The sequence below is a fragment of the Marmota marmota genome, unplaced genomic scaffold (genome assembly GCF_001458135.2).
Source record: "Marmota marmota marmota unplaced genomic scaffold, marMar, whole genome shotgun sequence".
Taxonomy (NCBI): Eukaryota; Metazoa; Chordata; class Mammalia; order Rodentia; family Sciuridae; genus Marmota; species Marmota marmota.
Genome location: NW_025999969.1, coordinates 3,400,610 through 3,415,350, shown reverse-complemented (window position 1 = coordinate 3,415,350; position 14,741 = coordinate 3,400,610). Strand labels below are relative to the sequence as shown.

General features: G+C 39.1%; 1 protein-coding gene across 2 annotated transcripts in view; it reads right to left on the bottom strand.

The window, feature by feature from the left end:
- Positions 1–14,741, bottom strand: part of St6gal1 (ST6 beta-galactoside alpha-2,6-sialyltransferase 1) — a 135,866-nt gene that overhangs the window by 14,133 nt on the left and 106,992 nt on the right. For both annotated transcript variants that reach the window (XM_015499973.2, XM_048804044.1), the window contains one exon: positions 10,881–10,978. In XM_015499973.2, coding sequence (XP_015355459.1) covers positions 10,881–10,978 — 98 coding nt within the window. The remainder of the gene's footprint in view (positions 1–10,880; positions 10,979–14,741) is intronic.

The following is a 14,741-nucleotide window of genomic DNA, read 5'->3' as shown; positions in this document are numbered from 1 at the left end:
CAGGAGGAATTTAACCAGTAATGTTTGACTCCAGTACTTTTAATTTCCAGGTAATCTTGCCTCGCCTTTAAATAAAATTCCAGAATCTTTGCAGGATTCAAATTTAGTTCTTCAAGTGAGGATAACCAAAACACCACAAAGAGGTACTCAAGGACAGGCTACTTCATACATACCTCTTTTCAGTTGCTGCTGCCTACCAACTTCCAGATCATACCACCCAGGCATCACATGGTGATAGGTTTCCTCTCTAAATTCATGTTCTTGAACCTCAAAGTGGCCCAGCATAGCCTGGAAATCTGACTACATTTCTCAGATTACTCATTCACTCACTCTTCTTCAATGACCATTTCAAACTTTGCTGGAACCTTTTCTATTAAAACCTCTTTCCCCCTATTCTCCCTCCAGCCTGGCCGGGCCTCTGACCTTGCATCCTAAACTATCTTCAGCTGTACCCCTCTTATTCTTCTTCACTCCTGATTCCTTCCTACTGGGTTAATCCTCCACTGGGCATGTTCAATCACCCTTACCATCTCAGGAACTACTTAACTGTCTCTTCTTTTAACTATTTTCATTTTTTCCCTTTATTAACTGGTTTCTCCCTGTTGGTCCAAAAAATAACTTATTGTGATAAACTATCACATAATGCAATTTATCACTTGAGCCATTGTTTATATAGCTCAGTCACATTAAGTACATTTACAATGTTATGAAACCATTAAAACCATCCACCTCCAGAACTTTTTGGTCTTTGCAAACTGGAACACAGGGCCTATTAATCAACTTCCCATTCCTTCCTCCCACTAGGTCTTGGTAACTGTGATCCTACGGTATTTGTCCTTTTGTGACTGTCTCCTCCGCTGACTTATTTTTCACTGTGGTAAAATACACATAAACTAAAATTGGTTATCTTACTCACTTTTAAGTGGACTTAAAAGTTCGGTGACATTATACATTTACATTGTTAAGCAGCTATCACTGTCATCCATCTCCAGAATTCAGTCTTATAAAATCAAAACTCTGTTCCCATTAAACAATAACTTCACATTCCCCCTCCCTCCCAGGTCCTGACAATTACCATTCTATTTTCATTTCTATGACATTCCCCCTCCCTCCCAGGTCCTGACAATTACCATTCTATTTTCATTTCTATGATTTACATTACTCTGAGTGCTTCATATAAAGAGAATTAAACATTTTTCTTCTTGCAACTGGTCTACTTCATTCAACATTATGACCTCAAGGTTGATCCATGTTGCAGCACTTGTCAGAATTTCTTCATTTTTAAGATTTAGTAAGACTTCACTATATGTATGTACCAAATTTTGCTTATTCATTCGCCCATCAATAGTCACTTGGGTTACTTCCACCATTTAGATATTCTAAATAATTGTGCTCTGAACATGGGTGTACCTGTTCTAAATGTAGCTTCCAATTCTTTTAACTCTGTACCAAGAAGTGGAATTGCTGGATCATATGATAGTTCTATTTAAAATTTTCTGAGGAACCACCATACTATTTTCCACAGTTGCTAACCATTTTACATTTCCACCAATGCACAGGTTTCAATTTCTCCTAATAGAAGTCGTCCTAATGAAAGTGAGGTAGTAGTACTGCATGGTAGTTTTGATTTATATTTCCCTAATGCTTAACGATGTTGAATATCTTCCCATGTTCTTACAGGACATTTGTATACCTCCGAGGAATGTATTTAAGTCCTCTGCTCATTTTTGAATTGTGTTTTTTCTTGTTGTTTTAGGAGTTCTTTATACATTCAACTCATTAATCCTTCATCAGATATATGATTTGCAAATGTTCCCTCCCATTCTGTCTTCTTTTCACTCTGTTGAGAATGCCTTTTGATACACGATTTAAAATATTTTCATTAAGTCAAGTTTTTATATTTTTCTCCTGTTGCTAGTGCTTTTGGTGTCATGACCATAAAATCATTTTCAAATCTGATGCCATGAAGCATTTGCCCTATGTTGTGTTCTAAGAGTTTTAGGTCTTATATTTAGACCATAGGTTTATTTTGAGTTATTGTTTGTATATGATATTATCTAGGGGTCCAACATCAATGGGTTTCCATGTGGATAACCAGTTTTCCCAGTACCATTTCTTCAAAAGACATTTCCCTCGTTAAACAATCTTAACATACTGGGTAAAATTCAATGGACCACATATGCAAGGGTTTATTCCTGAATTTTCTGTTCAATTCTGCAAGTTTATATATCTGATTTTAAACCAGCATCATATTGTTTTGATTACTGAAGCACTGGAATAAGTTTTGAAATCAAGAAGTGTTGAGTCCACCAGCTTTTTTATTCTTCTTCAGGATTATTCTAAGTACTTAATGAGTCCCTTGTGATTCCATATGATTTTTTTAATATATGAGAGCAGAATGTATTAAAATTCTTATTTCACATATAGAACACAATTTTTCATATCTCTGGTTGTATACAAAGTATATTCACACCAATTTGTGTCTTCATACATGGACTTTGAATAATAATGTCCGTCACATTCCACCATCATTTCTAACCCCATGCTCCCTCCCTTCCCCTCCCACCCCTCTGCCCTATCTAGAGTTTGTCTATTCCTCCCATGCTCCCTCTCCCTATCCCACTATGAATCAGCCTCCTTATATCAAAGAAAACATTCGGCATTTGGTTATTTGGGATTGGCTAACTTCACTTAGCATTATCTTCTCTAACTCCATCCATTTACCTGCAAATGCCATGAGTTTATCCTTTTATTGCTGAGTAATATTCCATTGTGTATATATGCCACATTATTTTTTATCCATTCATCTACTGAAGGGCATGTAGGTTGGTTGCACAATTTAGCTATTGTGAATTGTGCTGCTATAAACATTGATGTGGCTGTGTCCCTGTAGTATGCTGTTTTTTGTTTGTTTGTTTTGTTTAGGATGGGTTTTTCTAGGTTTGCAAATAACATCACTGGGATTTTCAAAAGGATTGTATTTAATCCACTTGTTTTGAGCAGTATTTCATCTTAAAAATTTAGGTTATCTTCTATCCATAGTGCTTAGGATCGAAAATGTTTTGATTTCAGATTTTTTTTTCAGGTTCTCAAAATTTTGCATATACTAATGAGATATCTTAGGTATGGAACTAAAGTCTAAACACAAAATTTATTTTGGCTTCATGTACATTTTATACACATAGACTGAAGATAACTTTATGACATTTTTTGATCCACCTGCATTTTGGCTTGTGACCCACCACATGAGGTCAGGAGCAGAACTTTCCATGTGACATCATGTCAATGCCCCAAACTTCAGAGTTATGCATTTTTCCCCTCTAGCACTGTTTTCACTGTATCCCATAAATTTTATATATTGTATTTTTCATTTCATTCATCCCTAAATGTTTTCTAATTTCCACTGTGATTTCTTCTTTTCTCCATTGATTGTTAGACTATGTGTATGCAGTTCTACAAAAAATAATTGAAGATTTTGACACCACACTCTGGATAACAACCAGACAGAAGAGAAGGAAACCGAAGAATAACACAATAAACCAACTAGATCTAACAGACATTCAGGGACACTGCCCAACCACAATAGAATACACATTCTTCTCAAATGTTAGAAGCCGTCCACAGGTTGCTTGTGCGTCACTGTGTATGGAAGCCTTGTGGATAAAGACATCTGGTATCTGGCAATAATCATAGACATTTCCTCTGGTCAATTACCCAAGAACAATGTGAATCTCTATTCCGCTCTGCCATGGCCCACACAGCACCTGAGATGGGTGTGACCTGCCAAGATGTCAATCAACCTGCTGAGTGCAAGAAATCATGAAGCAAGACTTTGCCTTTGAAACTTTATCCTTGCCTTTCATGTATCCCCTTAAATAAACCACCTGAGCCATTTTGTTTTTGTCTAGTTCCAGAACCATGCAGACTAGATCTACCAGGGGCTTTGCCTTTGTGTTTTGTTATTCACTAATTATTTGAGATTTTAAGTTGTTTTAGGGTGGCTTACCCTTCTAGGCAGGAAGAAGAATCCCCAATGAGATGCTGGCCATCCACCCCCCAAAATTCAAGTGCACTTGGGACTTTTTTTAAGATAGACTCTATATTAAGTCACAAATTAAGTCTCAAAAAGTTTAAGAATATAGATATCATCATTCAAAATATCTTCTCTGACCAAAATAGCAAAGCTAGAAATTAAGAACAAAATGGAAACTGATAATGATGGTGGAATGTGATGATTATTATTATCCAAAGCACATGTATGAAGACACAAATTGGTGTGAATATACTTTGTATACAACCAGAGACATGAAAAATTGTGCTCTATGTGTGTAATAAGAATTGTAATGCATTCTGCTATCATATAAAAAAAAGGAGACTGGTAACCATGGATATTACATTTAATATCCTAAAGTTACAACACTCTAATTCCAGTTTACACCAGCTTAATTTCAATAAAATACAAAAAGTCTGCTCCTTTAATATCTCCATCTTTCAATTGCTGATGTCATAAAATTTTATCTGTATAACTGTATGTCCAAAAAATCATAAGCTAATAATTGTTAAATGCTCTTAAATTATGGACAAAATGAAATGTTGAATTACAAACAAGTTACAATAACACCAACTTTTAGACAAATATGTTTTTAAATGTGTTATTCTCTTAAATCATGTAAAAGGCAAGAAATAGAGTCATACACCATTGCTGTGGTAGCCCTAGCTTTTATAACTGGCCACATATTTACCTTTACTGAGATATTTATTTCTTTATATGGCTTTGAGTTTAGTCTAGTAAATATGACTTTTAGTTACTGTCTATTATCCTATCATTTCAACCTGCTGGAATATTTTTTTAGCATTTCTTATGAGACAGGTCTGTGTTAATGGACTTTCTCCATTTAATTTATCTGGGAATGTCTTGATTGATTTTTGATGGGCAATTTTGCTGGATATAGGATTCTTGGTTGACAGTTTTTGTTTTTTCTTTTAACATTTCAAATTTCTGGCATCCAAACTTTCTGAAATTTAGTAGCAAATATGCTACTAATCTTATTGAGGATAGTTTAAGATAGACTCTATGTTAAGTCACAAATTAAGTCTCAAAATGTTTAAGAATATAGATATCATCATTTAAACTATCTTTTTAATTGCTCCTTTAAGATCTTTCTTTTGCTTTCAACAGTTTGATTACAATATGTCCCAATGTTTCTTTGGGTTCATATTACTTGTAATGTGTTGAAGTTCTTTGAAGTATATGCTCATGTCTTTCATTAAATTTGGGAAGTTCCTGGCCATTATTTCTTCAGATATCCTTTCTGTCCCTCTCTCCTTTTCCTGAGACTTCCACAATGCATACGTTGATCCACTTAATGGTATCCCAGAGGTCTCTTAGCCTCTGTTCACTTTTCTTCAATCCTTTTTCTTCCTGTTCCTCAGACTCTATGATTCCCATATTTCTATCTTCTAGTCATTGATCTTTCTCTTCTGTCTGTTAAAATCTGCTTTTGGGTCTATCAAGTGAATTTTTCATTTTAATTATTGCACACTGCAGCTCGAAAATTTCTATTTAGTTTCTTTTTAGGTTTTTTTTCTTCCTCTTTATTGATATTTCTATTTTGTTATCAATCCCTTGATTTTATCCATGTCTTCCTTTAGTTTGTTTGTTTGTTTGTTTGTTTGTTTTAGTATCTTTAAGACAATTGCTTTAGTCGTTATCTAATAAACCTTCCCTCAGCTCTTTTCCAAAGATTGTTTCTATTGGTTTATTTTTATCTCTGAATTGGCCATACTTTGCTATTTCTTTGTGAACCTTGTGATTTTCTTTTCAAAATAGGACATTTGAATCGAATAATGTGGATAACTCTGGAAGTCAGATTCACACTCTTCCCTAAGGTTTGCTGGTTGTTTTTTTGTTTGTTTGTTTGTTTAATTATTAGAGATTATGTTTGCTGAAAATCAGCCTGAGTTATACAAACTTTTTCTTAGGTCTTCTCTGAGCCCAACCCTTCTGAACTTGCACAATGACTTTCTAATTTTTCCCATGCTATAGTTTGGAACTAGAATGATCCCCAAAAGACCGTAAGTTAAAGGTTTTTTCCTTAGAATGACCCTAGTAGGAAGTTGTAGAACCTTTAAGAGGTGGCCCTAGTGGGATATTTTCAAGTCTTTAAGGACATGGCCCTGAGGGCATATTGGGACCCTTTTTGCTTGTGGACACAGGCCCAAAAGCAAAGAAATCATCTGTTCATGGACTGAAACCTTCAAAAGTGTGAGCCAAAATAAACCTTTTGTCTTTCTAAGTTGATTATCTCACATACTTAAAGCCGACTAGCACACTCCATATCTGCAGTTGTTTTAAGTGACCTAGTTTTCAATGTTTGGCTCCCCAAAAGCCTAAGGGACAAAAATGAAGTGGGCTGGGGCAGGAGGAGCCACCAGGCCTTTAAATCCCCTGAAATTTACTTCAGCCAGAGGAGAAGGTGTTCCTAACAATGGGGAGGGGGTTTAATAGTGATTGGTGGCTACCTAATCTTTGTACCTTTGTGTTAAGAAAAAGCTATTAGTAATCAGAGAACAGACCCCCACTTCCCCCAGGATTTGAGGGATAGGTGCTTATTTCCCACTCTGTCTCCTATAGGCTGGGTCTAGTGTGCTGTAGGAATGTGCACAGTTGCTTATTCTGGGGCAAAGGGACAGGATGGATGGCTGCTACATGCTAACAGCAGAGATTGATTGAAATTAACCATAATTTATCATCCAAATCTTTCCTTGGAGGTTTCAAGCTTACTTTGGACGCTGAAGTTCCACAACAGTGAGACATCTACAGATTCTGCAGGGCAGTGGTTGTCTAGGTGGGAAGACAGTATGCTTCCTCCTCTGCCATGTTTCCAGAATCCTCCCCCTACCATTGCCACTGGCTTTTATTTTTTTTAAATACAAGAGAAAATTTATTTCTTGCACACATGAAGTTCACAATGAGTGTTCCTAAGGGCAACTGGCTCTCCTTTAAGATGGACCTAGCCTACCTTGTGGTTCTTCCATCTTTAACACATGACTTTGAATGTTGTTGTGTTTACTTACATTCAACTATAGAAAGGTAAGTGCATAGGAAAAATTTTATGGACCAGTTCTAGAAGTGGCATATATCACCTCATTTGATTAGAATTCAGTCACCAATATATTTAATTGCAAGGGAGGCTGGAAAATGTCCATCTAAATGCCCAGTCATTTTGCCCCTACCACGATTGGTCTCATCCATGACATTTCCCACAATGTCATTCTCAAAAGGAAACTGGAACTTTAATTTGGGGTTGACATTACTTTCTTTATTTGGTTCTTTCTGACCTAAAAGATGGAAAGAATAAAAACAGGCCCTGGAATTATTAACTTTCTCCACCAGTTGCCTTCTCTCTCCTCTGCTTTAGAGTCAGATTTTGGAAAAAACCATCCACGTTTGCCCTCTCAATCCATCAGTATACCCCAGTTGGCTTCTGGTTTCATCACTTTCCCCAGAAGGTTTTTGCTAATGTAACCAGAGGCCTCTAGTCACCTAAAGAGAGCAGCTGCTTTTCAGTCTTCACCTAAATTGGCTCCTCAGCAGCATTTGGCACCATTCCCCACTACCTCCTCCTTTCTCTGCTCTTGTCACCCAAAGCTCCTGGGTAGGACCTCTTTCCTCCCTATACTCTCTCTAGGGCTCTCATTCAATCCTGTTGCTTCGTTACCACATACATACACACAGTTCATTATTCTCTTCTCCAGCCCAGACCTGTCCACTAAACCTCAGCCCTATTTGGACAATTGCCTACTTATGACCTGTCTTTACAGCTAAGAGATAATTCAGACCAAACACATCTAGAAGCATACTTTTTATCTCTGTCTTTTTCCTTGACTCTAACCCTCACCAGCCAACACACTTTCAAGAACCTGCAAAGGCAGTAATTTGGGGCTCTTCAGTTACTTTGGTTACACAGGCCAGAAACTGAGCTGCACCTTTACTTCTTTCACCTCTCACACCCACTCCAACACTAAAGCCTACTGTTCTTAGATCCATTTTTTTCTCACATTCACCTTCACTTCCCACTCTGTTGCAACCTGCCAGCATTTGTAGTACAGACTACTAAGAAAAGCTCCGGTGTCTATCTACTGCAGCCTCTCTGATCAAATGGAGGATAGTGCTGCTCGCAAAATGCAAATCTTATCGTGATATAGCAAAGAAAATTTGGCTCAGCATTGTGACTTGACTTCTTACTTTAGCTTCATCTCTCACCGTGCACCCCACATCTACCCACCTCTTTCTACCCCTACTCCTTCCTACATGCTGCTCCTTCCACACAAGACCTTGCCTATGCTGTTCATCTTACTGAAAAGCACGTGTTCCAACCTTCTCATCATCTACTCTTATTCACCCTAAATGGCTAATTGTCACCTCTAGGAAGTTATCCTCATTTCCAATGGTTAGCTCAAATGTCCCTGTTTTGGGCTCTCCTAACACCTTGACCCTCTCTTCTGAAGTTATCAATTGCAACTTGAGGCTCATTTGTATAATTATTGGGTTGAATCTGTAAGCAACATAGGAACAGAAGCTAAGTCTGTTTTGTTTGTTACTGTATCCTCCACTCTCAGCTTATACCTGCATATATAAAGTGTAAGAGCAGCTAAGATATACTGACATATGTGCCAGGTACTGTTCTAACTGCTTTGCATAGATTGTTCTCATTTATATCCTACAACAACCCCGCAAGGAAAATACCATTATTCCCCCCCTCCTCTTTAGAAATGAGTAAATGAAGACATAGATAATTTGGGCATAAACATTTAGGTAGTGAGAGACACAGCTGGGTTTCATTCCCAGATAGACTAGTTAGTCTATCTGACAGGCCACATACCAACTGCTACACTGGAGGCAATACCATGCATATTTGCTGAATGTGTGAATGGAAGGTAAATAAAAATTCACTCCCAGATATTTATGTGCATCTCACACAGACATAGAAGCTAGGTGTTTGTGCTCTCTACAGTGCCTTCTGGCTCCAGAATTTCTGTGACTGGGGCATGAGTAGGGAAATGGGAAAAGTTAGTCCTAACTTCTCTGAATTTCCAGACGTGCCAGAGTCTGAGCAGCCATAAAGGTCCAGCCTCATCCCCCTGAAGAGAGCAATGGGAATCATGCCACATCTTCACCTCCAGCCCAGCTGGGGCTGTGAATGCCTCCTCCCTTACTTCCTGTGCCTCTCTGTCCTGCCAATTACATCTTCTGTAGTGCCTCCCTATTGCTATTTCTCCAAATACTGACCATTTTTCAAAGTCAAGCTTAGAGGCCACAGAGAATCTCTTGCTAATCAAACCATTTCTCTCAAACCTCCCCATTCTACTACTAATAAAAGTAATATAAAAACCGAAAATATAAGGTGGAATAGCACACAGGCATTGGAAGTATCTAGAGGCTACTGGAGGATGCTACCGTGATAGCATTATTTTTCTTATATTTTTATTTTTGGGAATACCAGGGATTGAACTCAGGGGCACTCGACCACCGAGCCATATGCCCAGCCTATTTTTTCTATTTTATTTAGAGACAGAGTCTCACTGAGTTGCTTAGCACCTCGCTTTCACTGAGACTGGCTTTTGAACTTGCAAGTCTCTTGCCCTAGCCGCCTGAGCTGCTGGGATTACAGGCATGCACCACCGTGCCCAGCTGAAAACGAATCTTTTTTTAAAAAAATGGTTTTAGAGGAAGAACAAAACACAAGATGGTTAAGTTCTTCAACCCCTGTCCCATCATAAAAGGATTTTTAGGGTTATGGGCTTCCAATAGAAGTATGCTATGCAGGAAGCAGCCTCTGCTCAGCTGGTGAACTGCCACAAGTCAGGAAATATAGAGAAGGACATAAAGAAGTGGAGCCCTCCACAGGAAAGCAGAAATGCACATTCCACCAGGAAAGTGCTGATATGGTGTTTCTGATCAGTTCCATGATTCACCCCATCCCTCAAGTCATGGGCAGGTAAATAGAGATTAAACATTTATATCAAAACACCCAGTGCTCATATGCTTCCTCAGAAAAAAAAGGTAAACATCAGTGGTTCTGAGTGAATCTGCAGCCCTGTCATGCATTGTTTTGGTTTGTTTGGTTTTACAAAGAAAAACCAAACAAACCAAAACAATGAGACAGATCTGACTACGTTGCCCAGGGTGACCACATATCCCAAGTGATCCTCCTGCCTCAGCCTCCTGAGTAGCTGAGACTACAGATGTGAGTCACCACACCTAGCTATCCTGCAGTTTTTGATGTGTATAATCTAGTTTCTCCCACTCGTTAAATCTCTTAACAGAACTTTGTGGCAAGAATATTTCTCCACTTTCTGTTGGTATTGAGAAATCAACATGTGCTACCTGGAAACAGCTCAGGAAGCTAATTATACCTGTGGAAATTCATGAAGTAATGATGTCTAGGACATATCACACACAGTCATACGGTGAGGATGTCTTATTATACTTGCATAACATTTCCCAGCTTATAAAGCAATCTCACATATTTTTTCATTCACTTTTCACCACAGTCCTCAGTCTCCCCTAGATGTCCTCAGTCTCCCCTAGATGTTCTCTGCTCACACAACACCCCAGGTATGCCCTCAGCAGAACTCTCTTTCCTGGGTCTAAGACAGCTCCATCACTGCAGACTGATCCATGGGGTATTCTTATGAACACATCCCAAGGTTGGGTCATGGAATCACTGACTCCTCCTCAAGTGAAGAACCTGGGACTCAGGAAGTTGACAGACTTAACTAATCTGGCACTTTGATGAGCGCCTTGTAGATACATTCTGCTTTGGAGCCCTGTGTGGTCTCCCTCGCACTCCATATCTGCACAGCAGTAATTTTACCTGAGAGTTCATCAGGCGAATGGTAGTTTTCGTGCCCACATCTTGTTGGAAGTTGGCCGTGGGTGCCCCATTAAACCTCAAGACTGCATCATGATCATCTGTAAACCACAAGGAAATAGAAAAGATGTGATGAGTACTAGCAAGATGCAGGAAGAGAGAAGGACAGGAGGGAGAAAGGCAGGAGGAAGGGGAGGGAGCGAGACAATACTGCCTCCTGATCTTTATCCCCTCGTGTTACACAGGGGGAAAAGGAATATTTGTGTGGTTCTCAGGTCAAGGTCATAGATGGAGATGACTACTTATCTGCCATCACTGCAAACTCTAGAGGGGTCCATACTATTCATTCATGAAACCCATCCAATGGCAGTAGTATGCTGGGACATGGCAGGAAAGTGAACAGGGCCAGTGTGCTCTTTATAGTGTAATCACTACTCCAGTTATCAAAGGAACAAACCAAATGTTCTCTAGGTATTACCAGTGGATCATATTTCTATCCCTATCAGGAAAATAAAGATACTACCATATATGCAGTCTGTGTACAAGTACAAAGCAGCCAATGCACTCGGAAAAATGTGCAATGCCCAGCAAATGGAAGGGATTCACTATGGCATCCAAAACACCCCTAAGTGTCCCATTTGGGAACCAGAGGCCCATACAAGGGTCAAAAACCTGGTCCAGCAGAAATGGGACAGGAAGTCAGAATGCTAAAGTCCACGTATTGTTTTGTTTTAATAAACACTTTGTCAGAAAGAATATACAATATTAAATCCAGTCAAGATCAAACAAACCATCTCTAAAACACCTGATTAATTCCTGGGCCCTACCTCTTTGAAGCTATTTAAGCAGAGTTTGGAGAAGTTGACCAATCTGATAGGGGAGGGTGATGACCTTTAAGAATCTTCCTAGCCCCGAGTCTCTGTCCTCTTACAAGAGCTCATCCTAACCTTACTTGATCAAGCAAGTTTGGGGTTCACCATCAAAATCTGCACCAGATTTGGGGTTCAGCCCAATTATCTATAGTCTCATTTTCTTCCATGTGTGCTTTTATGGGGTTGCTCTTTATCCACTCAGATGGGACTGGGAAACAAAAGACATTTGGTTCCACATAAAGTGTTCTGGAAAGGGGATGACCATAAAGTTAGTGTTGGGGGGAACTTTCCTCTTTATTTTAATACCAGTGTGTATACTAAACCTCAGGAATGCAGTCACCTCCTTCAGGGAAACAACTTAGCCCTATCCCCAATCTCAGGATAAAATGTCATCAAAGTGGTTTGAGATAAGCACAGTCCAAATTTCATCAACCTAAGGGGAGGCACACTGGACAGCAAATAGGGCAGGAGGTATATCTTTATACAACTCAATTGCAACAAGATTTGTCGGAATCAGTCACTGGTTTCAAAAGCAGTCACTAGTAGTCACAAGAGATGCAGATCCATTAGAAACTGCACTTAGTCAACTTTGTCATTCCACAGATGAAAAAATTATCAGTGAGAATCCAGTTAAGTAACTGAGAGTTTCATAAAAGGACTATTTACAAAGTCGTGGGTAGAGTTTAAGAAAATCAGCATGGAATGGACTGATCCCCAGAGTTGACTGCTGCACTACCCCAGGGCTGGCTGCCATTACTATCCCCCATGTGTAATATGACACTAGGAGCAGAGACATGGGCTAAGGAGGGCCACTGTCAAGAGCTATGGTCTTCAGGAAAGGAACAGAGCCTTTGCTAACAACCTCAGCCGGCAAGAAGGAGGCTGAGGTTGACGCCAGTGTGTATACTAAAACCTCGGGAAAGCAGTCACCTCTCTTTCCTCCTTCCTTTGGCTCTTGTTGGCTTGAAAGGGAACAGGAGAAGCTGGAAACTGACAGAGCTGCCTGAAAGGGGCTGCGATCTTCAGTCAAGAGTCAAGGTAACTCTGCAGGGCACACCTGGAGACACTCTCCTTCACAGCTTCAAGTTGGAGCTTCTTCTGGCCAGTTCCAAATCAAAGCTAGTGGGAGAGGGACATCCACTGACCCAATTTCAACTTCCAGGAAATAGTTGCAGATAGGAAAGAATGAAGGATGAGAGTGAAAGGGTAAATAGAGAATACCCAACCCATCAGGCTTATCATGAGGATAGGTCCTTGATGTTTCCGTAAGCAAGGAGAATCTTTTGTTCATGCCTACTCTATGCCAGGCACAGTTCTGGGCACTGGAGACAATGGTTGTGAGAAAGAAAGACGTTACATTCTACTGCCTGGAGAGATAATTAATAAATAGAACAACCTACGTGTAATATAAGTGTGACGAGTAACTGACACACATAAAGTGAGTTGTATGACACATAAAGTGAGTTCTGTGAGTTGTGTGAAGTGAGTTGAGCACTGAGGGAAACCCTTTTTGTTAGAGGAATGATTCAGGGAATACCTCAGAGCTGAGACCCAAAGGTTGGCCAGGCATGGAAAGGGCCCAGGGAAGTCCATCCCAACTAGAGGGTGCCACAATTGTGAAGGTCAAGTCCAGTGCAAGGATTTGGCTGGAGATGAGTGAAAGGAAGAAATAGCAAGGATGCAGTTAAAGAGGTCAGCAGGAATCTGACAGTGCAGGGCTGGGAAGGCCAGCTGAGAAGGTTGGATTCAATTTTTCAAAACACAACAATAATAAAAAAAATCATGAAAAAGGCCAGTGACTTGGTATCATAAAGAAAAGGGCTGGGAATCCTTGTTTGCTAAATCATCCTTTGCTATTGAAGGCTGCAGAACTTTCAAACTCACACAGGCCTCCAGGAAATCACCAAGAAAAATCTACAACTAACAGGATCCCAGCAAATAAGTCAGACAAGCAGAAAACAGAAGCCACCAGTTCTCCCTAACTTAGAAGAGAACATAAAGAAGAAAAAGAAAGTATGTATAAATGCATCACTATATGCAGATGATATAATTACCTGTCTACAAAATTCAACCCAAACAGCTCAAGCTAGTAAATTCATAAATAGATCAAAATTCAAGATTTGAGCCTACTTTTTCTTCTATTGGGTGCAGGGTCTCTGTTCTAGTGCCTAAATATACTATAGATACTCTTTGATCTACTTTGAGTTGAGTTTTGTGCAGGGTGAGAGATAGAGGGGTTTTTTGTTTGTTTGTTTGTTTTTTAATTTTTATTGTTGGTTGTTCGAGATAGAGGTTTAATTTCATTTGTTACAAGTGGCTTTCCATTTTTCCCAGGACCATTTGTTGAATAAGCTATCTTTTCTCCAATGTATATTTATGGTGCCTTTGTCTGGTATAAGATAATTGTAATTTTGTGGGTTTGTCTCTGTGTCCTCTATTCTGTATTCTATTGGCCTATATGTCTGTTTGGTACCAATACCATACCATTTTTATTACTATGGCTCTGTAGTATAGTTTAAGTTCCAGTATTGTGGTGCCTCCTGCTTCAGTCTTGCTAAGGATTGCTTTGGCTATTCTGGTTCTCTTATTTTTTCAAATGAATTTCATGATTGTTTTTTTCTAGTTCTATGGAAAATGTCATTGGGATTTTAATAGGAATTGCATAAAATCTGTATAGGGTTTTTGGTAGTATGGCCATTTTAAACAATCTTAATTCTGCCTATCCAGGAGCATGGAAGGTCCTTCCATCTAACCCAATCAAATAAATGGGCTAAGGATGACACTTCACAGAAGAAGAAATACAATTAATCAATAAATATAAGAAAAAAATGTTCAACATCTCTAGCAATTAGAGAAATGCAATCAAAACTACACCGATGGCTGAGGATACAGTTCAATTGGTAGAGTACTTGCCTCATATGCACAAAGCTCTGGGATGAATCTCCAGTGCCACCAAAAAAAAAAAAAAAAAAAAAAAAAAAAAAAAAAAAAA